Below are 25,664 nucleotides of genomic sequence, written 5' to 3' on the forward strand. Positions count from 1 at the left end.
CCTCTTCTGCTACATTAAAATTACTAAACATTAAACGTTACTTATAGGCCTACCTGTTATTGAGACTCCTATAGAGCATGTTGACATGGATAGCTTGGTTAGTAGTATCTCTGTTAGTTAATGCAGTTTGATTGATTCAATTAATAGCCTATTTTATTAGACAAAAATGTAGAACAGTAGTGTCAGAGTGGAAAATGCCATTTGGTTTAATGTCACAGAATGCAGTGCCACGTAGAGCAGCATGATAAATGGTTAACTTTATAGTGTGTTCAAAAATGGCAGATCTGCAAGTTCAGTGTCTTGAATGAGATGTGCTGTGAGTTTGCATATCTGCTATTGTCCAGCATAGGACCGTTGCACAGTGAAGTATAGACAAGGCTTTAGGATTTATAAGTCGTTTTTAGAATATAATAGAATATTCACTCCAGTGAATAGCATTTATCCATTTAGATAACTTTTTGATGTTATTTAATTACTTATTTTTACACAGAAACATAATGTGTGTCTTTACAATAACTGTAATGTAATAATAATACTAATAATGTAATGTAATAATTATTAATTAAATAACCTTATTTTATTCTGAAGGCAACCGGATGTCTTAAATTAGCTAGCTCTCAGACAGGAAGTTCTAAATTAGCTCAAAAGACGGAGCCCTGTTCCGAGCACACTTTGTTTACTTCCGGGTTCGTTCAAAAACTTTCAAAATAAAGCAACTTCCTTCTTGTGAAAATAAAGTCTAAACTAATACTAATAATAATGATCATTATTTTATTTAAACAACAAAAGGGGCGTTTGTTTGGAACATTAGTTTTTGGCTGCAAAGAAAGAAATATACTAAATATAGAAATGTAGAAAAATCACATTCTGTACAAGTGGTCCTCTATCACCCTCTGGTGGCGAGCATAAACCAGTTAATTTACAGTCAATGGCACATCAGAAAAAGGCCTGGCTTCAATATAAATCCTTTTATTGCGTTGCCTTTTTATTGCTCTTCTTTTTCTTCTCTTGAGGTTTACTTTCATCCTCCATGACGACTTCTTCAGCGGCAATCCTGACCCTTTTTGTCTTTGGAAGCTGCTGCAAAAGTTCTGTGAACGGATATAGATAATGATCGAGTGTGTTAGTGTTACACAAAATATCAGCTCTTGAGATTCCAGATGTATGTCTATTTAGGATAAACAGTTAATGTGCATCTCAACGTCTTTCACAATCTATGAATAAACATAATCTTTACATATACGCTGAGTTTACACAGATCAGAACCAACCATGAGGTACACACTTGAAACCACCGAATCCCAATATACTTTGTTGTACGGTGTATAGTGAAAGTGGGCCATCTAAATGGTTCCATTTGTACACTCGTTGAGTTAAGGGGGTCCTAAAACATTTGAGAACCACTAGTACTAGTTGGACTCATAATATGCCATAATGTCATAGTAAATCAGTGTCATACATAGTCTGAAGAAAACCTGGAGACTTGACATTCAGTAATTGGGTCTTATGATCAAAAGCAAAAAAACAGGAGGCCAAGTCTTTGCCACGGACACATTTCTTGTCCGTGCATGGACAGACACAATGATGACCCCTGCCCCAAAGACATGAACTGCCGCTATATTTTGGTACCTTGAGAAGTCGTTGCCTCTGCTGTTATCTCCGGTGTCGTCTGCGGTGCTGAGGGCTTCCTGACAGCCAGGCAGGTCAGTCTGGCGGTTGTGTTCAACTCCCCGAGCAGAGTGGGTGGCTCCAGCTCCTGAATATCAACACAGAACATGCATTAAACTTTAGCTGTTCAAAAAAAGCAGATATACAAGCTCTTTTAGATCTGCTATTTTTGAAAAATCTTGAAAACGTGTGCAGGGCAGAATCGTAGAAGCAGTAGAAGGCTATGGACCAGAGCTAGTTTTACCCTAGGATCGCAGGCTGCCAAAACGTTTCTTTTTTTATGCTTTATTTCTTAGGACAGGGGTTTTCAACAGTAGAGACCACTGGTGGCCCGTGAAGGTATTGCATGTGGTCCCTAACGTCGCATTTAGTAATGTAGGATTTGTTGTTTTCTTTTTCTCTATTTTTTTCCACTAGTTGAGAAACCGTATAGTGAATGACCTGGTGATCTATGATGACCATCCATGTAGTCATTTAATGAAAAGTTGGAGGGAAAGAAATTCAACAGAAAAAGGGAGTTAGAATCTCAAGAGAGGGAAGTGCACCAGATTGTCATTTATTATTATTAGAAAATTATGGTAATTGGACCATTGATTGAGAAACAGTGGGATGGGATGGGATGCATAGCAAGTGTTACAAAAGCACTAATCTTAGCCCAAATCCCCCACCCAATACAACAGTGGTCCCCAGGTTGATTCTAAGTCAGGGTGGTGGTCCCTCGTTCACAATCAGTTGAAAACAGAAACATGCTATAAACTAGACTGGGAGTTGGAACTTGGGTCCTTGCCGCTCACAAGCCAATGGTCTGTGAGCTAACTGAGCCACCAGTTAACCCAGGAATAATGTGTAGCATTTGTATTCATTTGTTTGCAGTTTACAACTTTAAAAGCACTGAGCAAGTTAATTTCATTAACCTTGATGTGCTACAACTTACAAGCAACTACAATATTGGGGGAAGAAAATGACGTAGAACCTACTAGGACAGTGCAAAACAGCACTCAATTGAAAGAATCACATACATGTGTACACATGTGTAACAAAAGCACGAGAAGGAGACATGCCTCTTTTAGATGGAGCTTCCACATCTTGATAAATCCATCGTTTGATGCCGTGACTAGAACACAATAGTCCTCCACAGTAACAGTCTCAAGCGCTTTCACTCTGGAATGAACACAGATGCAATTCACACATGGGCAAATATGGCTTGATTTCTGTTGTTTGCCGGTGTCGCGTGCCGAAAATAGCAGATTTACAAGCACACAACGCATCGCAGCATGACACATTGTGAGCTTGTAGATCAACTATTTTTGTTGTGCAACATCAGCGTGTATAAATGAAGTATAAATGAGGCGTAAGCATTATCATGCAATGGGTAATGGCAGAATAAATGCACCTGGTTTCATGAGCCTTGAAATCACCCAGCCATTTCATCGTGTCAATATCGCACAAACGAACCATTTCATCGTCTCCTGCAACGGCCAACTTGGAGTTCTGAAAGGTAAACATACGTTTTCTGTAAAACTTGTTTAGTTTAGTTTATTAGTTTTCTTTTCTTAATTCATCACAATACTTCAGTCTGGAAAAAAGGTATAGACTGAAGCCTGTAAAAGAATATGTACATGTAACCTTTTTCATGTTTTCAGTTCATGTATCTTCTCATTTCTACTCAACAATGAAATATTCAAATAAAAAGTTTTAATAAAAGTGCTTGAATGATTTTTCTTTCTTTCTTTTCTAAAAAACAATGTGCTAATAATAGCAACAGTAATAACATTTAAACATTTCAACTGTAGGGTGAAATGCGCTGCCTTGTTTTAAAAAAAATAAAAAAGGAAAGGTGCATCTTTGAAATACTCCAAGGCACTCAATCTCCAAAATGTAAAATTTTAAAAGCCTTCGTTATTTTGGCTGCACCATATTGGCAATTTATTTTGCCAATAAGGTACAGACAAAATAATACAGGCTTTTTAAAATTGGGAATTGAGATTGTTTTGTGGTATTTTCTCACTCTCTTAGGAAACAATTATTCTTTGCGATTGACCTGTTCAATAAAAGTTGATGAAATATATTAATCTGACTGGATTTAGGCCACCACAAGTCTTTGATAATAGAATAAACAAATATGGAGAGCTATCTGTGGGCTGACAGGACTGTTCAAATGCCTAGTTAACCTAGTACTTACAAATAACGGTTACAAATAATAGTTAAAACAATTCAAACTAGACATCCTATGTGAAACATCCCACCCATCTGGAATCTGTATTACTAGACTTGTGGTTTTCAACCTTTTTTCTAAATAATATTTTGTTGTTGTTGGATAATACATGCTGTATTGATGTGGTACCATAGGAGAGATAACAGGCAAACGTTGATAAAAATAACAATTCTTCTACATTTCTTTAATTGTGTAGACTTCTTGTAAATTAAGTGATGCAAATGTTTAACAATAATGTAACTCTTGAGAGAGTAAAATTAAACCAAATGAACCCATAAGGGTCCATTTAGACTCTAAATAGTTAAAATATCTAATAAGGGTCCATTTGGTAACCATTACCAACCCTCCATCATTTAGCTGGGGACCGCTGGTTGAAAGACAAAACAAACGGCAACACATATTTCCGACAGTACTTGACACAGGTGTGACTGCAGAGCACAGAACTCACTCACTGTTAAGAACTTAATAGATGAGATCCTCTTGGGGTTTGTGACAGTTCCTGTCACCGAGGCCGTTTCCATGCTGTAGATGTCCATTTTGTCATTGATTACCACCACATATTTATCTCCATCTGGGGACCATCGCACAATGTGTGCATCTGATAGAAGTGAAGGAAAAGTTTAACCTCTTAGAAAAGCAGTAAAAATAGATTACATGCTGTGTGCATGTAGATATGGTATTTGTTTTATATTATTTTTGTATTTACAGTAGCCAATTCTTTTTCACGCCCTTTTTTATGTCTCTCCACACATATTTCATCCCTACATTTGCAACTTACTCTGTTTGATGTTTTTGATGAATGCTGATCTTCCGTCAATGAGGTTCCAAGTCCTGGAGCAACAGAAAGTGCACAGGTCAATTTTGACTTGACATTTATGTACCAAAACACCTCTCTCTCATTAAACTAATTCATACCTCAGTGTCTTGTCTGTCCCGACTGACAGTGCGAGTTTCCCAGAGGGATGGACAGACAGTGATGTCACATGACCTCTGCGGACACAAGATTAAGCATAATTAGTTTGGCATTTCATATCATTCCATTCCATTTTCAACCACTGACCCAAAGTCGGGTCATGGAGGCAGCAGTTCCGCCCTTTCCCTGGTCACATTAACCAGGCTCTGACTCTAGGATCCTGAGGTCAGTGTTCCAAGTCCGCCATGGACCCCTCCACTTGTTGCTCAGCCTGCCCCATGACCTCCTCTCGGCTGGATGTCCCTAGAAAACCTCCCTGGGGAAGCGAACTAAAGGCATCCTGGGGGGCACGTTTTAGTCCGGTTAAGACTCACCCGTGGCTTCCGCGTGCGGATATGGTTAGGGTCTGGGGGGGCTCTATGATCGGAATATTGGTTAGTTGGATTTATGGGTGTCAGATTATTGGACTTCGGACTAGCGCTACACACCCTTACTATATGCTGCCCGAACCACCTTGACTGGCTCCTTCCTATGCAAAGGAGCAGCGGCTCTTGTCCATGTTTCGGGTCACCCTGACCTTCCCAATGGGAAAACCCATTTTCCCTGCTTGTTATCTGTAATGAGGCAGCTGTACTTGGCTTGTGTGCCTTTATTGGGTGAGTCAGTGCCTGCCTAAAATCAGACCAGTCTGAAGGAGTGGTGCAACAGCACCCCCTATTGGTAGGCTACTCTAAACATCGGGACATCGGTTAGGTCAAGGGACATTGCTGTTCCTTGGAGTGGTTGCACCACTAAAAAAGAAAAGCCCAGTTGGATGGATTAAAGTAGTATGTATGAGTGGGTACTAGGTCAACGTAGTTATCGAGAGGGCATTTTCCATCAGAGGTGTTTCGTCCACCCATCAGTAGCGTCAACACAACACAGTGATATCATGCGTTACTGTGTCGAAGATTTTATGGGTTTAAGTTCTGCTTACTGGTGAGCTTTGATGGTCTTCAGGCACTCCCACTTCTTGGTTCTCCACACGCATATGAGACCGTCCTCTCCTCCACTCAGTAGGTGAGCGTTGCCATAGAACTCCAGACATGTGATGGTGCCTGTGTGTGGATACAAGGGCGTCAGCAACAGTTGTACAGGACAAGCCTGTGGCATGCATTATTCGCCATTTATAAACCTTCTAAATAGTATTTTAAGCTTATTACATGGCTTGGTTGATTGCTTGATTCTTCAAGGTTCTTTACTGCTGTTTCAAACATGACAGCCATGTATGTAACACACACAATGTCAGTCAGTAACAGCTAAACATTGCTCTCAAAATTGTTTTTGAAAACATTTGAGTGCTGCAGCTGGGCAGATGCCGACACTTATGGAATACTTTCATTAACGCAAGCAAGGAAATATCTTGTTTTGTTGTGGGTCAATTTATTAATGTATGTATTAAGTAGTGTAATAAGTGGGATAATATCTGCCTAGGTGGTCATTGACAGGATATGATTCACCTTCAGCGTGATTACCCCGTTTGTGAATTATCTCCCAACAATGACCACCTAGGCAGATATTATCCCTTACACCCGTTGTGACCTCCCAGTCCCAGGGTGGACACGGACTTTACGAAAAAAAAGGGGAAAGAAAAGTTAAAATATGGACTATGGCGATAAGTCCATATTAAGGACTTGAAAAGCAGGTTGTTACCGTCATGATGCAGCAACGCCCCGTGTTCAACCCTCTTCCTCATGTCATAGACCTGGACGGTCTCGTCTTTGCTTCCAGTGACTATGAACCTGTCGCTGCACGCCACCACCGATATGGACGCTGTATGAGCATGGTGGGTGAAGTCCGCCTTCGCTGTCCACTCCTCCTGCCAATCAACATCATCAATCACCAAATTATTCTGCTATTCATGATCAGCCTGCCCTGCTGTCTATGATCAATCACTTCAGATTAAAAGGTAGTGTAAATGATTTTATTTTTTTGTTTAATATTCTCAAAGTAATCATTCTTAACATAGGATTTGTCCAGTGAAAGCTAGGGGTCTCCATCTCTCCTGCTCTTTAATAAACATACGAGTGGTTTGGCAATTTCAGCCAGTTAGAAAAGAGTACCCCTTATAATTTTATAACTTCACTGCTTTGCGTCATCATCACTTCCAATCACTTGTTATCCTGTAGTATCCAGAGTTCTCTCTCCTGATTGGATAAAAATTGGTGTCCCGAGACCGACCTGAAAATGCATTTTCTATTTTAAAGGGCTGGAGTCTGGTCAGTGTTACTGAACATGAACAAGCACTGTGAATGAGCGTAGGGACAGAAGGAACATATTGGGGCTGTAGCAATCACCTACTAATAATAAAGCTATCCTATCAAAACAGTAACACTTTTACTGCATCTTTAAAGAGTGTGTAAGTCTTGTCAATGAGTTTACTAACCTTTTCATCAGCGGACACTTTGTAACCAAATACAATCTGCTCATAGCTCCCAGCGACCAGTTCCAATAATGGTATGGGTCCCATGTTTGGTTTCAGTACAGGGCCAACCTACTGTAGTTAGGCTACTTTGCTTCAGTATGCTTGCTATTCCCGTATTCCCTTTTGAATAACGGATGTTACGGCTCACGCACGTACTAATGCAACCCGTGACAGAATCAATTTAAACGGTAAACAACTATATAACTAAACAATCGGACACAATGTTGCAACTATAATAGAATATCAAAGGAGAACGGACACGTTCTACAGCAAGAACACACGCACTAACACAACGTGAGAAGTTTGCGCATGCGCCTTTCGCCAAACACGCTCTTTCCTCCTCCGCTTCCTCCTAGCTAGGACATTTTTGGACTTCAAAATAAAAGGGTACCTCAGCGATGCGCCTCACATTCAAAGATGGGTACACTGTAGGCTACAGACCATATAGGCTACTATGGTACAGACAGACTGGGTATATTACTCTAGACTAGAGTCTCTATGTGACAGACAGGCGAGAGCAGACAGCTCCTATTCTAGCCAGTTGTTTAGTTTAGTGCGTGATTTGGCTTAGAATTTTAATGTAAAAAAATAAAAATATGAAATGAAAATAAATTATCAAGCAAGCATCAACTTCAAGGGGCGGATCGGGTATCTTCACATATATAATTCACAATCAAAACTTGTTATAATTATAAATGTATAATTATTCATTGGTTAGTATTATTATCATCGTTTTTATTGAGTCTATAGGCTATAGGTTTCAAGTGATCAATCATCTTACATGTGGAACTAGCTCTGATCCATAGCTTTAAATAAATGCGTTGCGCATTAGAGCTATGGACCAGAGCTAATGGACCAGAGCTAATTCCTAACGGAAAGATAAGGAGGGACTTGGAAGCAAAAGGAATGCCCATAGCAGATGTACCCATATAGGGATGGATGCAGTGGAATTAGGAGTCCTGGCGGAGACCAATATTGGAAAATGGTCACAGGAAAAATGGAGAGACTGAATGAAGGACTATAGTTGCACTGGAAAGTGTATTTGGATGGCTGGTGCAAGGAGAAGTCACCACGCTAAATATCATAACTGAAGTTGTGGACATTGAAGTGATGCACATCAGTGTCGGAGAGGAACAACAGGCACTGTCAGATCAGTTACGCAACTTTTGGGAAATCGAATCCCTTGGAATCCACATGAAAGAAATGCATTCTGAGAAGGAAGGCATGGCAGTGTAGGCTATCCCAGCCGTGCATATCAGCCTCATGGTGGCGCAACAGGCCTCTCACTCACTCACACACACACACACACACACACACACACACACACACACACACACACACACACACACACACACACACACACACACACACACACACACACACACACACACACACACACACAACATGTTTAAATTACTCCTAAACATTTTGCCAAACATCACACTCTCCTATCCTCCTGCAGAGATCTGTTCCCAGAAGGGCACTTTTTTTAGTTAATTTCTGCATCTCTTAGGGGCGGGCCCATTTAACCATAGGCCTATAATGCATTTGGATGGCAAAAATGACAGATCTGCAAGTTCAGTGTCTTGAATGAGATGTGCTGTGAGTTTGCATATCTGCTATTTTCCAGCATATAGGACCGTTGCACAGTGAAGTATAAACAAGGCTTTAGGATTTATAAGTTGTTTTTAGAATCCTCCTCCTCAGGAGCATATCCACGGACATCCCAAGCCGTGCATATCCATGGCTTACCAAACGTGCATATCCACGGCTTCCCAAGCCGTGCATGCAGAGTGCGTTCAGTGTGCCTTATTTACGAACGACCACAGCTGTGACGCATTCACACGAATCACACCAGACAACGGGCGCGTTCGGAAATGCGCCCTGAACGCACTGGTGGGCACTGGTGGGCACCAGTGCGTTCAGGGCGCATTTCCGAACGCACAGAGAACAGCTGATATACAAGCTCACGTTGCATCGCGGATGCGACTGTTTGTTGTGAGCGTAGAGGTCTGCGTGCGCGACACCATCGCGGCACGAAGCATCAATTATACTTGATGGGCTGCAGGTGCGCGTGCAGCCATGGACAACCGGCTCTGCTGCCGTGATCATGAGCTCACCTCCCGTTCTTATGACAGCGACTGGAGGTGTGGTCGCTGTTTTGAATTGCTATTATTGTTCACACACAACAGAAACCAATGGATTATATATTTCAAGGGCGAGAGATCACAATAAAAATCCTAATCATTCTTCCTCCACACCGGGATAAAAACAGCATCTGAAAGTTGATGGGGCATTTTTTACACGTGAGTGCAGTTAAAACTTTTCCATTGCATCTTATGAGAGGTGGTGTTCTTCTGCTGCCGTTATGTGCGCGCATGCTGTTGCTTATCAGTGTGACGTCGTCTGTTTAGTGGGTAGGTCCTGGCAGGGAGGTAGGTCTCTCTCTGTGTCTTGTCATTGGCTTTGCCTTTATGACTGACGTCTAACATAACTGTTCTACTCACAAGTCACATCCACCACCACACATCGTAGAGTTTTTGACTTAACTGTTGTTTCACTGAACTTGAACGGAGACATGGCTAGAGGGTAAGAACTCAATGTTCATGTGCAGAGATTTACGATAGGACTGCAGCCTAGCTGCTTATTATTTTTATTGCCTCCAGTAGTCCATGGTATGCTGTGGACATCACTTTCCGTCATTTTAAGAAAACAAAAAGTGCTATAATACTTAGTAGGCCTAGTTGTTGTTGCTTCATCAACATTTTAAGGCATGAATCTGAATCTGAAACTGCGTGTAGTATATGGAAAATGATTGTGGTACAATGTAACAATGATACGGTATGCTTTTCCTGCTTTGTTGCTGAAGAAATTGTGCCAAGTTTTGTTTTTTGTAAACACATTTGTCCAAACAGCTGCAGCTTCTGTAGACAAGTATGGCCATGTTCCAAAAAGTATGGAATTTTCAAAAGTACGTTCTTCAAAGGGTTGAACATTGAACAGAGCTTTTTTCAGTAGAGCTGCAGCTGCATGTGTGTGGGATGTGCAGATCTGGTGCGCATTAACTGCTCTAACTACAAAATGGAACAAACAGGATGCTGCCTGCAGAAAGTCAGACATTCAGCAGCATGATATGCTCACTGGGACCCTTTGTGATATTCATACATGCACTGGCAGCTGTTTTAAGAACGTTGTGATTTTATTTCATCAGATGCCTTTTCCTGTCACTTGATGTTGCATAATAGTTTGCAGTTGCCATGATCCATCTACACTCAGCATCTGGTGATACAGACTCAAGGGTGTGGTTGGCTAGAAAGATCAGTGGTTTTCATACATCCTTTTCATATCAAGGCTCATTAGCATTATTTATTCAACATTTGAGCCACGGACCACCATTTGATGAGATTTAGACTCTCAGACCCAAAACTAAAGAATATTTTGTTATCGTTTGATAACATTTGTCCATCTTGTAAATGATGTAATGTCGATGTTTAACAATAATTATCTCTTGAGAGCATGAGCACTAGATTTTAATGTAGGATAACAGAGAACAAAACACTGTGACATTAAACAGGTGATATAAGCAAACACATATCTGTAAGTACATACTCACACAACCATTATATACAGTGACAACAGGACCTCACATAGAAACTCTCACTCAACAGCAAACAAAACAAGATACAGTATAAGTGTATACAGGGTATATTTGCACATTTCTAAAGTGGCAATTGAATTACCTTTTAAGAACTTTTAAATACCAAATTGGCCAAATTTTCAAATGTTATTTAATTAAGAAAGAGGCAAACATTGTGAAAATAGAAGCTCTACAAGCTCACAACGCCTCGCAGTGTGATGTGTTGTGAGCTTATAGTTTGGTTATTTTCAAAATATGAATCTCTGGAACCAGTCAAACTAAAGTGCTTGTCAGGGTGGGGTGTTCCGGGTTGTTCCCAGTTCAAATATGATCATTTTCAGGGGTTGTCCTGTGGCCTGAAATGTTTGGGAACCCTTCAAGTAGACAACAGAATATCTGCATCGCCATACATGGCTGTGATTTTGGTGGGAACTGCATATTTTTGGGCCACTTAGAGAGTGGCCTGAACTGAAAGCTTATATGATCATTGATTTGTCTTGGAAGTTGTAATGACCCAGGCTGGAAATTCTCCAGGTCAAAATATAACAATGGTAACTGGATTATACAGGGGGAGTTCCTCATAATGGGGTCACCAGATCTCTGTGGCATTGTGTTGTTGAACATGACACCAGGCAAAACTGTGTCCCTGAGAACCAAATAAGTGTTAACTTTCTTTGAATACACTTTGAATTGGAACCAAAGTACTTCGTTTGAAATATTTAGTTTTTATTTGTTATTGGTAGCAGCAGTTATTCTGTCCTTGGGATTACTGACTCATGCTTGACTCTTAACACACTTGCACATTAACTACTGGGATGTACACACGCTAAGGATAACTGCTGTGAGACTCAGCTGCACATACTCACTCATGCATTCACTGTTTTCTGACAGACTGTACATATTATTATCCAGATATCCACTGTTTTAGGCCCGGCTGTATCAGTCTCTTTGAGCTTACCCTACAAACCCTCCCGCGCACTCAGATCAGCCAACGCAGGGAAACTGGAAGTACCCTCACTAAAAACGCCGGGCCAACGCTCCACACGTCCCAAACTCTTCTCCCTTCTGGCTCCAAAACTGTGGAATGCACTTCCCATTGCAGTCAGAACTGCAGCATCACTCCCAATCTTCCGCCGTAGCCTGAAAACCCACCTTTTCAGACTCCATCATGGCCCATAGCACTTACCCTAACCCCTTAGATAGCATTTCTGTTGGCTTAGATAGCATTTGACACAGACTTATAGCATGTTATGTAGACAGCACTATAATTGTATTGTATATAGTTATAGCACGCCATAGTACATATGTATAGCATAGTAGTAAATATGTATAGTTTATATGTATAGTGTATGTATAGTTTCATTATATAGATATTCCACTGTTACTTTCTTAGCTTACACATGTTTCATGATATTGATAAATGCTTTTATGTGATGTATTTCCATGCTTTTGTTCTTGCTTAAATGTAAATCGCTCTGGATTAAGAGCGTCTGCTAAATGCCTAAATTGTAAATTGTAAATTGTAGCTTGTACAGTAGGTCAGCCATTTCGACATGCAAAATCTTCATGTGGCAGATCATTAATGAGCTATTATGATCTACATTTACATTTTACATCTACATTTGCTTATGTTTCTACAGTGGAGACGTAAACCAGGAACTCTCTGAGTTGCTGAACGAGCTCTGGAGGTCGGATGTCAACCGTCTCAAGCCAGGGACTGACTACACCATCAATCTCCAGGTGACTTTAAACTTAATTTAAAGTTTAGGATGCAACGACTAAATTGTTTTCATATAAATACAAATTAATTCTGACAGTTTTCTTGCTCCGTGTCAGGTATGTTGAATCATCTTTTTGCATTGTTTTTTTAGGGGAGGGCAGGCTACGTGGCCCGGGGCAGTAACTATGCCAGAGATAAGGCCAGAGAATCGCTGTTCTCCTACGTCAATGAAGACAAACTCAAAAGTATTGAGACTTATGCCCGTAAGTTCTATCCGTTCTATTACCGTGACACGTCTGACCCGATGCCAGACAGTGCACTTGCTTCTCTATCTATTCTAAATGGTTCTTATATGAATTTCCAAAGTGGGCTAATTATACGGGTAGCTGGCAGGATGCGTCTGAGCACGAAAACAGCATGGTTGTTTTTCACCACCTGTGCTCAACCTAACACACACGCACATATTAACTGTAGATATGATGATTTAGGGTACAGTGATAGTACAGTAGACTAGAGGGACCCCCACACGGTAACTCTGTCATTTCTCAACCGTTTCGGACGCGGGGCGGCTCACCGGAACCGGGCCGGCACCCTGGGTGCGTTCCTGTGGGTCTGGAACCCCCCCCTCCACACACACGAAGTTGTTGTCCTGCCTTATGACTGTTTGCATTTGACTTATTTGAAGTTGTTTCTGTTATGTGATTGTTTGTTATGTTTTATGTTGTGCACATTGCAACTTTATCCTTCTGCCCCTGCTCCCCTGAACATCAGTTCTCGCCCTGATGAAGACCTTAACTTGACTTCCTCTCTTTCACATTTTTTGAGTGTTCGAATCTCCTCTTTCTTTTTATTGCTGCTGTTATTGTTTAATGATCTCCCACAGGCAGCTACAATTTGTACTGTAGTTTGTTCTCCTCTTTCCTTATCATTACCACTTCTTTTTTGTGTACCCCAGCCCATAGCGATGATTTGATTGGCTGAGCAAAGTACAAATTGAGGATAAAAAGTGAGCACAGAAAAGTGAGGACACCCCAAGTGATTAGCCTTGAGGATAAAAGGACGGAAATTGTGATTGACCGGAATGTATGTGATTGACCGGAATGTATGATGACAAGAGCGCCCCTCATTTCACATGGGTGTGATTTTTGTGTAACTTCCCCTCTTGACACCTCAGACTTCCTGATGGCTGCAATGTAACTTTCCTCCCTCGTGCAGATTTCATCAGCTTGCTGGACAACTATGAGACATCTACAGGTGTCTCGGAGACTGTTACCTCGGAGGAAATGAGAGAGAATCATCTCTTCCTGGACGCCATCCTGGAGACTGACGTCATGAAGGTACAGTTGGTGTTGTAAATATAGCAGGATGTTAGGCTATTGCAACTTCTCCTTTCCATGGGAAACACTAGGATGGTACATGTGTTTATTTATAATATGCAACTGTATAAAGGCACGAAGGCATTCATTGTATTAACTCATTCATTCTCCTCAAGCATCCCCTGGCTCTCTATTTGTGTTATCCTTCTGTGATGCCTTTTATTTGACAATCTCCTTACTCACTCTCAAGTGTGCTCACAAGTATCTGGTCAGCAAGGGACAGTCGCCATCAGACCCCATGCAGTTCAAGAGACAGCTATATGACATCTGGTTCCGTCTCTACCACAGGGAACGAGGTGGAGGGTAAGTGATTTTACAATAAGGGTTTCTGCGCTGTAGTACTGTACACCGGAGACGTACTGTATGCTGACCAGTGGCAGTATGTAGTGTAGTATTTGTATTTGAGATATTGCCATGATTGTGTGTGTGTCAGATGTCAGTGCTCTATGTCTCCCATCCAATATCTACCTGTGAGTGGGGTGTGTTGGCTGATGAATGAATATCAACATCCTAATCCTAATACATCCTGATACAGCCTGTCAAAATATGCCCCCCCCCCCCATTGATTGTTTCGCCTCTATGTCAACGTCATTGTTGCAGTATGTACTGCTATGAATCAAAGGAGATTCACCTCTATCGGGGATTAATCTGGGAATTAGAAGGTCCATGGTTTGCCCCGCAACCCTGGTCCTGGAGCAAGACACTTACACCCTAACTACTACTAAGTTTGAGGAGCATAAACAATATGATATTAAAAACAAATTTTAAATGCATGTTATAGCTTCTAATGAAACAATATGGTACAGTATGGTAGAGTTTGTTAGAATAGTTTATGGCCTGCTTGTCTGGTGAGACACGTTTACATCCGGGTAGGACACCTACTGGTTAGCAAGAGGTATTGCCTGAAGCTCAGAGCGTAATATCTTCCCCTGCCCAAATGGGCGTTCATTTCCATCGTAGCTCTGCTCAGCAGTATAAATGTCTGCGCTTGCAACATGTCTCTCCCGGATGAGACATAGATCTTCCTGATTGCAGCTTTAACTTTCTGGCGCTCGGATGTATCATGTACTTACTTGTATTGTTCAACATAACGTGTTATTATAAGCATTGCTTCTTTTTTTATACTTCCCCTTCCTTTTGTTACAGTGAGGATTCTTGTGGTTTTGAACACGTGTTTGTCGGGGAGACCAAATATGGCAGAGAGGTCATGGGTCTTCACAACTGGGTCCAGTTCTACCTGCAGGAGAAGCATGACCACATTGACTACAAAGGATACAAAGCAAGAGCAAACAAAGACACGGTATGAAAATAATCAGTGGTTTTGGTGTTCTCTAACACAGTGGTTCACAACCTGTGGGTCGGTACCGCCCGGGGGGGGGGGGGGGGGGGGGGGTCCCTGCTGTAAAGTGTCAATTTAAGGACCTTTTAAGAACGTGTTAAATGGTAAATGGTGCATTTATATAGCGCCTTTATCCAAGGCGCTTTACATAGATTGTGCATTACTTTCACCCATTCACCCACACATTCATACACCGATTGCGGCATGCCATACAAGGTACCAACCAGCACATCGGGAGCAATTTGGGGTTCAGTGTCTTGCCCAAGGACACTTCGACATGTAGACAGGATGAGCTGGGATTCGAACCGCCGACCCATGGATCATTGGACGACCTGCTCTACCTCTTGAGCCACAGTCGCCCTGTTACTACCTAGAAATAAATAAATCGAATGAAGTAAAAAAGACCTACTGCATCAAATGTATAGAACAAATAAAAACTGGTCATATTGTGGCAAATATATTTTGAATATAACGGATCTACAAGCTCAGTTATCGCCTCACAACCCCCATGTAATGCTTCAACTCCTACAATTCCAAGTGCTTGTCAGGGTGGAGGGGGGCCTGAGTACGATTGAAAACCACTGCTCTAACATATATGATTTTCTACAGAGGAGTGGTAATATATATGGTATTGAAAACTGCAGCTTTGCAAGAACATTCTTCAAAAATACACATACCTGGTTATTTAGCTCTGGCTCCTCCAGAGCAGTCTTGAGCTCTGCAGTGTTGATCCAGGCTAGTTGAGCTAACAGCACTGCAGAGCTCATGAGCCATGCTACACAGGAGGGTGTGGAGGACAGAGATTCAGTAGGCCCTAGTTGGTGTTTGTTACTAGTCTGCAAGCCTGTATTATAAACTATGACCGAGACAAATAAAACTACGGTAACTAATTAAAAGGTCTGTACTGTTGCATCGCAGTTTCAAATAAGGTTTAATTTCTGCATCACCAGCATTATATCCTTTTAAGAGCAGCCAGTTTACTTGAATGCTCTGAACTGAATTGTTGCTGGGATCTGTTTTCACCCACCATTCACACCTCATTGAACCTTGTCAGCTAGATGGAAGCCTGATGATCCACTGACAGAATTGGATGAAAATGCATCTTCCAGTGTTGTCCCATGTTTCAACACCATCCTGCAATATCTTCAACCCCTTTCAGGCTGTAGAATTCTATTTCTTCACCTGTATGGTGCCATAAGAATTCTGATCTCATATAATGCTCGCTATAATATTCAAAAAAAAAGAAAACATGAGCAGCCTAAAAATAATAATAAAACAAAATACAATAAATAAATAATATGCATATACTGTATAAAAAAACAACACTGTTTCCACCATTGTCATTTTCCTCTCCCATTCTTGGTTCTTATCCTTTTACAAGCAAGTTTCCTGAAGTCTTCTTCCATAACGGTCTTCTTTCCCCTAAGCATCTCTTTGTTTTTACTGTACATTTTTTCATTTTCAATTTCAAGATCCTCTGGAGCACGCTGCCAGCGAGTAAGTAGTACACTGATGCTTTTTCTTCTGTTGCTGAGGTTGTTCATTGCTCACAATTCCCACCCTTACCTGTAAGGCTGGGAATTCTTCCTCTTCTCTTCTTCATATTTATTCTACATATTCTTAGACTTGCTGTTTTGTTTGTCATCATGGGTTCCAGTTCCAATCTGAATCTTGACTGCTCCAGATCAAATCCTAGCCTTCAGAAATTCAGACACCGATCTAAGTCTAAGATATACAGGTCTTCATCAAAGAGGATGATACGATCTCCCACCATGCAGCAGCACATCCAAGAATTCTGTGATGGGAATTTCCCCTTGGGCTCAACCTTCTTCCAGGAAAAGGTCTCTGGATTGAATTTCCACAGATCACTGATGCTCGTGTCCTGATGAAAGCCACCAAATATGTACAGCTCTCCATTGTAGGCAAAGGCTGAATGACCCTTGCGTCCTTCTGGAAGAAGCTGTGCAGAAGGTGTGCTCAGCCAGTGGTTGGTCTCTAAGTGAAACACACTGATGTTGTTGCTATAGTCGTCCCCGTTGTCATCCTCCTCCCTTTCTCCCCCAAATACAAACATCTTTGTTCCAATGATGGTGGCAGAGTGACCTAATGAAGCAGGTGCCGGGGTACCTCTGGCTGTAATTAAAGACCAGACCATTGTGGTGGTGTCCAACTTGTAGATGTCATTAGTGTTTCCAGTGAGCCGGACGTATCCCCCATAGATATACATGATCTGCCCCAAGACACAGGCCGAGTGGCCACCCCTTGCCTCCGGAACAGTCCCAGAAATATTGGGCATGAACCATCTGTGGGTGTTAACATTAAAAGCATAAATTATGTTGCAGTAAGGAATCCCTCCCCAGATGTAGACGTTATCATCTATGGGTGCAGCTGTATGGAAGATACGCTTGGAGGGAAGCTCAAGGGATTCTCCTCTTTCATTGGTCACTTGGGGCAACTTCTTCCAGCATAAGGACACTGTGTTTAAGAAGTGGACCTCCATCTGGCCTTTGTCTTTGTGCGACCCTCCAAAGTAATAGACCTTGTTCCCCAAAGTTGCAGCAGCACCAGTGGGAGACCCCTTGGGTGCTCCTTTCGAATGCACTATCCAGCACATCTTTTCACATAACAGCACCATTGTGGATCAGTATGGATGACTATTTTCAGGCTCTGTAGAAGAATAGAGTGCCTTTGTGGCCGTTACCACTTATAACTTGTAAGGTGGCACAAACCTTCAGCAAAGCTTGGCCAATCCGTGAAGTCCATGGGTTAGGTTCACCAATCAGTGAAGCCGATGCTTGTTTATCTCCCTATTAGCCTATATTATGGCAAATTGAACGCTTTAGCAAAATAGCAACCCCACCCTAGGCAGGCTCTGAAAATGACCCACAATGCACAGCAGACTATTTGGGGTTGAGCTGTCTGACTCTTTACGATCATACATAATCTAAAAGTCTTGCCTCCAAGGAGTCAAAGCCGATGTGCCTTTTTTACACATTGACCATCTGAATGGACTGTCTGTGGTGGGGTTTGTTAGAGTTAAATTGGCAACTCCACTTTAACTATTCTTCCTGGATCAGTGAGAAACCTCCATCAACCAAGACCACCCAAAAGTATTCAACCAAAAGTATTTCTCTCTGGTGAAACCAGAGAGGAAGAGACTCTGAAAGAATTTGACACAGGAAACCGTGTAAGCAATCAGATCTTTAGTAAAGTCTTTGGTTCAAGCGTTTGTTACAAGAAATGTCAAGGCAGTAGGAGAGAGATTCTCCGTACTGTAAGTGTTCAGAACCCCGTTACATCATTTTGCACATACATATATACTGACAATCATGTCATAGATACAGAATTCAGTTGTCACATTGCAATAGGTCGATAGGTGGTAATCAGAGTACAGTGTCATGAGCGTCCGATTGTCTGAATCTGAATCCTCTTTTTGACTTTTAATCACGTCCGTGATTAGGATTCTGTTGTTTGACTCTTTATCTCAGGGGGTGAGAGGGTGTTTATATCCTCATCTTTAGAGCAAAGTTGTTTGTCAGGTCATGCGTCACATTTTTCCATCTGGAGTGGATGACAACTGATAATAGGATTAATACCATGCAAATATGGATATAACATCACTGGGTGACAGGGCAGTCCTGTACACCAAATACAAGGTCATTTTTAACATAGTAATAAGATGTGAACAAATACCAAAGAAAATATCCAACAGGGTTGTCAGTGGGGTCATCTTACAGAAAATATGTTTTATATTTTCTCTGCTGACCACAGAGAGCAAGCAGAGGAAGTTAAAGAAAGAAGAATGTTGTGTGGAGTTCAGGAAGACGTTAAGACAGACACTGGGTGGCAGTGAGAGTTGCTGAATGGATGACTGTGTAACTACTGCAGAAGTGGTATGGGAGACAGCTAAGAAATGTTCACAAAATAGCTGAAATAGTTGATCTACAAGCTTGTCTTGTAAGCTTATAGATCTGCTATTTTTGGAACATGCAAACGATTGACGATTATGCAAAAATAATTGCCATTAGGCCATTATGTAATAATTGTGACATGCCTAGGCTGAATGAAGGAAAATAAGTTTCTTTCTATTGTTTTAAATGTTTAAAAAGATTGTGCCCATAATGACATGACCAAAATAATTATTACAGAAAGTGATTCATGGATTTCCTGCTTGTTTATCTCCCAGCCAGACGAAGATGACCATGTCCTGAACCTTCAGTTCAGTTGGAAGGGGCTGGTGAAGCCAATAGGGGGTTCCTTCATCGGCGTGAGCCCCGAGTTCGAGGTGGCCGTCTTCACCATCATCTTCCTCGTGTCCACAGAAAAGATGACATCTGTGGAGGTGAAGGTGGACGAGTATATGCTCGAGTTGGTTGTCTATCGACACGGCCGCGCCATCGGCACTTCCTTCCCGAAGCTGATTAGCAGCAACAACAGAGACCTGTAAACAATTCAAAGTTTGGCAGACGTTTTTTATCCACAGTGACTAAGTGACTAAGATGTCATGAATCCTAGTCAATAAAGGACAGGGTAGATGCTATAGTCAACAAAAGACAGCTCACATCTATATTCAACATTATTAATATTTGCAATCAAGCAAACAGTTTGTCTAAATAACATATCATGATTCATTTGAACAAGTAACCAACATACACCTTTAGTATAACCAACATACAGTAGTATGACCAAACCATCATGACAACACAAGATGAACAACACCTCTGGGTGCATACAGGCTTCTCTTCTTCTTTCAGTTCCTGGTATGAAGTAAGATTTTATAGCGGGTTGGCCATGTTTATAACCTACATGATATGACACGGACCACAGTCACATGTGTGTGGAAGACATGATGTTAGACTTCAAAGCAGTAGAACTGAGGAAAGCTAGTCCAATACTGTACATACAGCATTGGGTTTTACAGCAACAAGCCACATGATTTTGACATCATTACCAATGTTTTGTTTTGCCTATCTTGTTGTAGGCCTGCGGAACATCCACCTGGAAATACATCCTTTGTTTGTGTGCAAGCTTCCCTTAATAGCCTTGCAAACTACTGTGAAGCAATTGAGTACCTATAGCCTACTGTACATAATAACAGCACAAATGATATACTTTATTTGTATAGCACCTTTCAAAAGTTTCATACTAAACATGTAACTCAGCGGATTTTACATTTTTAGATAAAATAAAAATGGGTAATGGAAAAAGGAATCAAAGAAGAACAAAGTAGGCTACGTTGCATTAAAAGAACTATTCAGCACATGGACAATCGATTAAATGAAACAAATGAAACGATGAGATAAAATAGAGATACATTTTATTAAGGCTAGGTGAACTGCATCTCTAATCTCTTTAGGACCTAAAACATGTAGGTAAAGTGTTCCATTATTTGGAATCATAATTGAATAAAGTGTGTGCCTACAGTTCTCTTTTGGGTAAGGGTATATTATCTAGCAAGCCTGCACTAGATGATCTGGGCTCATAATAATAATAATAATAAATCTTTGTAGCTTATTTTTAACCTTAAACTTGCTGAACTGCATGGATAAAGACACGTTTGCTGTATTTCTATTGTTTGTGCATTTTACATTTCAAAATGTATGTCTTGTATGCATTGATGTTGATGAAAAATAAAGCCCTTGTTTACAATCATGACTTTCAGTCGTTGGAGAAAGTTCACCTCACTAGTAGAAGACTGCATTATATCAGTTATAGTGGCAGGGGCTTGGTTTATATTATTATTTAACGAGTGTCATCCGGACCAGATCCCGCCTACTGTGTCCTGTAATGTGCGCCCACACATACATGCAAGCACAGTGCACACATACCGTTTCCGTATCCGCTCTGGAACAAATCTGCAACCCGCAAAGCTAATTGATCCCATGCAATCTAAATATTGACAAGCTGCTGTAATTAAAGAGAGAACATACTCTCAATAGTGGATAGACTGAATGATTAACTACCCCAAAAATATAGTTTACATTTTACCACTACTATTAACTTAAAACAGAATTCTTAATATTGTAAGCATAATGATATTGTCGCATTGTGATATTTGGCCATAACTCCCTCCTCTGAGGGAGCTACCTTTGGGGAAGACAGGGGCCAGACTGGTGAGGGTCATGGGTTCATGTAGCATGTCAAAGTTTGTGCTATTGCCATTGAGAATGCATTGGGCGTTTAAGTTAAATAACTCAGAAACTACAAAACATTTCAAAGTAAAACGTTCCAGCATGTGTCTCCACAGTAAGCTGAATTTTACAAAGTGTGAATGGAGTTTCTAGGTGAAAGTGATTTTTTGAAGTGCCACTATCTGCCTATAAATGTCTCAAATTTTAAAGCACTATATTTCTAAAACTATGAAACATTTCAAAGATTCCTTTTCAGGCACCGTAGGATGAACCTAGTAGCTCACAAGCTGTCATGATGTTGTGCAGCCTATATATTTTGGTTATTTGATTTTATATAGTGCTTAAATTAGTCCTTTAATGCAGACCGATACAAATAAGGCAACATAAACCCATAATAATTGAATAAATCTGGTAAACATCATTGGTTTGTGATCAGTTTGACTGCTTAATGAACAGTAAAGACATCAGGATTAGGTTAAACCTGGCTGTTAGCCTGGTCCGGAGCAGGCTAAATCCAAAGCATGGTAACTAATGTAGCATCACTTTCATGAAACCGAATCAAGCCTCAACATATCCAGGTTAACTGGTTAAATTAATCTGGCAAGATCAACCAGCTTTCATGAAACCGGTTAATCACTGATCCAGGATATATTAAACCAGGATATGTGTTAAAACCCGGCTTCTTGGTTAGAGTGGGTGACAATATTATCACACGAAAAGATCAAATTACCTACCTAGGTTCCATCCTGGAGGCCAATCTTTCCGGTGATAAAATGGCCACCAACGTAATCAAAAAAGTCAATCAAAGAACAAGATTTCTTTACAGGATCTCCACTGGTCAGCAAAAACACCTTGAAGACCTTAACAGGAGCCCTTGTACAAGGTTTCTTTGACTATGCATCCACCTCTTGGTACCACAGCACCTCACAGGCCCTTAAAACAAGGCTCCAGACCTCCCAAAACAAACTGGTCAGGCTCCTACTTGGCCTCACCCCCCGAACCCACCTCACCCCTGCCCACTTTGACAGGCTGGGATGGCTTAGGGTCGACGACAGAGTACAGCATCTTGCAATGGATTTGGTCCACAAGATTCGATACACCACCAAGATACCCATGTACCTGTCTAAATACTTCCTTAATGTAAACAAAGTCCACACCCACAACACCAGAGGGAGTGCAACAAACCATGTACAACCCAGATTTGGCACAAACAAGGGACTAAATTATTTTTGCTCCTATGCCACCAAAATGTGGAACGCCCTACCAACAGTCATTAAGACATGTGAATCCCTTGACTCCCTTGAACCGCTCTCAAAGGGCACCTACGGATGGCTGCAATTCGAAACTGGCCTCTGTAAAATCTGAATCCCCCCCCCCCCTTTTCCCCTCACTGTATATGTATCTTTTCCCTTTTTGCTTCCTATATGATGAATTCCTGTTCTGTACTTTAGCTACATAGAAATGTCTATTTGTATGTCTCTAAATGTTTTGATGAATTGAACAATGTGGGCCCTGTTGTAAACAAGTGCAATGCTTAATTGGGTCGTCCACTCACAGTTAACAGTCTTTGTATTGAGTTTGTGCTTGAAATGTACTGTAAATTCTGCAAACTGTTAATAAATATTTCAATCAATCAATCAATCAATCAATCTCTAATCCAAGTTTCGTGGAACGGGCCCCTGGAACGCCCCCACATGCAGTAGTGTACGCATGCGCACTGAGCCGAGGCATGTAAAAAACGAAACCAATGAAGCAACACAACTGACTGTTCCTCTGCAGAGTGGACTAAAAACAACAACTATTAAACCAACTAGTGTGGTAATAAATGAGCAGGTAAACAAACGTTTAATTTGTGACGTTAAGACCAGAACCATCGATGCACACACGTCTAATTCAAGCCAGCCGATTAGTTATTTCTAAATAAACTTTTTTGTGGAAACATCATCACTAAGGTAATGTTAGCTAAGCTAACAACAGCCCATTAACGGTAGAGGAAGCTAGCAGCCTCCGAGTGTTTGTTTATCCATTTGTACACTCAGTGTGTACAAAATAAAACCAAATGGACCCTGCCGAGTCCATTTGGTTCCATTTTGTACACTCTCAGAGAGTTAAATGAACACCCATGCCATGGGGGTTTGACAGGTCGTGTTGTTGTTGTTGGATGAGGTGATAGGCATCACCTGACGACCACTGCTGCTCACATGACTATAGTTTGTTTACAATGAGAGATGAAAGCAGCTGCTTGGCCGTTCTAAGGTGTACATGCTTTTACTTCATATAGGTTAATCTGCGACCGCTGACTTTACAGTTTCGGGGCTTGCTGTCTTGAAAAGAACCAAGCCGCGAGAAAGAAGAGAACATGTTTGCTAAAAAGAAGAGGGCACCGATGCCCAAGGGTCAGGGTGCTGCTGCAGCCAAACAGGTGAGGAGGAGAATGACACCGTCTGGCACACTGGCAGTGGCACTGCTATTTTTAATGGAAAACACTGGCACTGCTAATTTTAATGGAAAACACTGGCACTGCTATTTTTAATGGAAAACACTGGTACTGTGTTGTTGTGTGAGTGTGGAAATACTGGCCATGTGCTACAGCTACTGTATTAATGGCAAACACTGACTGGTGACTGGCATGGTGTTGTTTTGATAGGAAACACTGACTGATGCACTGCGTTGTTTCTTGTTGGCAACTAAACTGCCACTTTGTTGTTTTATTGGAAATATTGTCACTGTGCTGTTTTGAATAGCGAACACTGGGCACTGTACTGTTTTAATATAGGGTAACAGGTACGGTCGCCCCTTTTCCATCTCGCCCCATGACTACTCTACCTAGCTGTAAATAACAAACATAATTCATGTTGGTGATTATATAAAAGGTATTATCATATTAATTTATCATTAAGTTCACTCTGTATATCCATGGGCATAATAGCTTGATGATGCCAAACCAAAACGGTGACAGACCCCCAAAACATGAGCTACATGGAAGAAATGTGTTTAATAAAACGAAATTAACTGCTAGAACTTCCTAAATTAACTTAATTTAGCAGTCACCGTCTCTGTGTCATGTTATTCTTTCTTAATTTGACAGAATATAGAGATCGACTACTATACAATCAAATAAATCTGTATACAAGATAATTTCAGATTTCATAGAGGGAGGGAAATACTAAATTAACTACAAATTCACGGGGGCGAGTTGGTAAAGGGGCGAGTCGTTTGGTATTCTAATAGCACACTGCTATTGTTTTACTGGAAGTGGAAGACACTGCGGCACATAGTGTTTCTTTAATAGAATACACCTGCACAATGTTACTTTAAAGAATTGATAGGAGATTCCACCTGGTTACACAAGCAACAGGCGGCCTGTGGGCCAGAGCTGCCCACAAACAGTAATATTTGGTCCCTGGCATATTAGTTAGTAAATAATCTACATTAATATCTGACTGACAGTCCGACACATAGGCTCGAATAAATGGAGAGACTACTGCTACTAGAGGAATCCTTACTAAACTTTTATCCATGTTGAGAGTAAATGATAGTCACATGAATTGTTCTGCGGTGTGACCCCCCCCCCCCCCCCCCCCCAATAGTGCGTGTGGTCCGTAGCCAAATTGTATTTGGACCCACATCTCAAAATACTTTGTCCCCCAGAAGCAAAGATTAGAGTTAAAAATGTCATTACATTTTTTTTGGTTTTCTTTTGGTTAAAGTGGTTAAAATCTAGACAGAAATGCTTTTCTGGTTTTAATGCGTAAAACATTTCTCATACCGTTTTTCTCTCCAAATAGACTGAACAATCAAAGAGCTGCTGTTCTATGAAAGAGCTCTTGTTTATCTCTGTTCGGAAAGGAGTATGACTGTCTAACCTTTTAATTAACTCACACATTCAAGGATGGGGCCAGCATGAAGTGATTACACTGTCATTCCTTCTCACACGCACTTTTATCAGTCAGGCTTTGTGACAAGTTCTTAAATTATACATTAATTATGTTCTGGGATGACCCCACGATCCAATGGATTCACCAAAGATCGGCCCACGGTCAGACTTACTTGCCGACCCCTGCTTTAAAGAAAACATTGGCACCAACTGTTATATTAATGGAGGATCCCAATTAGTATTTAGACTAGAGCATTAACATTAGCATTTAAACCATGTAGAGGTGTAAATAGTCTCTTCAGACAGGAGCAGAGAGCTTCGTATG

General features: G+C 41.1%; 3 protein-coding genes across 5 annotated transcripts in view; 2 read left to right on the top strand and 1 right to left on the bottom strand.

The window, feature by feature from the left end:
* Positions 1–757: 757 nt before the first annotated feature.
* On the bottom strand, positions 758–7,568 carry pak1ip1 (PAK1 interacting protein 1). Its single transcript, XM_083781239.1, has 10 exons — positions 7,221–7,568; positions 6,488–6,653; positions 5,772–5,892; positions 4,798–4,872; positions 4,661–4,713; positions 4,335–4,480; positions 3,061–3,158; positions 2,729–2,828; positions 1,629–1,755; positions 758–1,091 (listed from the first exon to the last, which is right to left on the bottom strand). The coding sequence occupies exons 1-10, from the start codon at positions 7,302–7,304 to the stop codon at positions 970–972; spliced, it is 1,092 nt and encodes a 363-aa protein (XP_083637365.1). The 5' UTR covers positions 7,305–7,568; the 3' UTR covers positions 758–969.
* A 2,169-nt stretch (positions 7,569–9,737) lies between these two features.
* On the top strand, positions 9,738–20,962 carry LOC310870348 (uridylate-specific endoribonuclease C-like). Of its 2 annotated transcripts, XR_014570226.1 has the most exons (8): positions 9,738–9,848; positions 12,537–12,636; positions 12,768–12,879; positions 13,832–13,953; positions 14,183–14,295; positions 15,139–15,292; positions 19,518–19,903; positions 20,390–20,962. XR_014570226.1 is itself a non-coding variant. In XM_083781532.1 (7 exons), exons 1-7 carry the CDS (start codon positions 9,838–9,840, stop codon positions 19,776–19,778), a joined length of 873 nt encoding a protein of 290 aa, XP_083637658.1. In that variant the 5' UTR covers positions 9,738–9,837; the 3' UTR covers positions 19,779–20,962. The 2 variants fall into 2 exon arrangements, 1 of the variants encoding a protein (XP_083637658.1); XM_083781532.1 differs by having other exon boundaries at positions 19,518–20,962.
* A 2,245-nt stretch (positions 20,963–23,207) lies between these two features.
* The window catches only part of cc2d1b (coiled-coil and C2 domain containing 1B), a 29,174-nt gene continuing 26,717 nt past the window's right edge, over positions 23,208–25,664 (top strand). Inside the window, exons 1-2 of one of the 2 annotated variants that reach the window (XM_083782522.1) lie at positions 23,208–23,295; positions 23,744–23,884. In XM_083782522.1, the coding sequence (XP_083638648.1) occupies positions 23,822–23,884 (63 nt within the window). In that variant the 5' untranslated portion in view covers positions 23,208–23,295; positions 23,744–23,821. The remainder of the gene's footprint in view (positions 23,296–23,743; positions 23,885–25,664) is intronic. The other variant, XM_083782523.1, reaches the window with a different exon arrangement.

The sequence above is a fragment of the Protomyctophum parallelum genome (genome assembly GCF_964188405.1).
Source record: "Protomyctophum parallelum genome assembly, chromosome: 14".
Taxonomy (NCBI): Eukaryota; Metazoa; Chordata; class Actinopteri; order Myctophiformes; family Myctophidae; genus Protomyctophum; species Protomyctophum parallelum.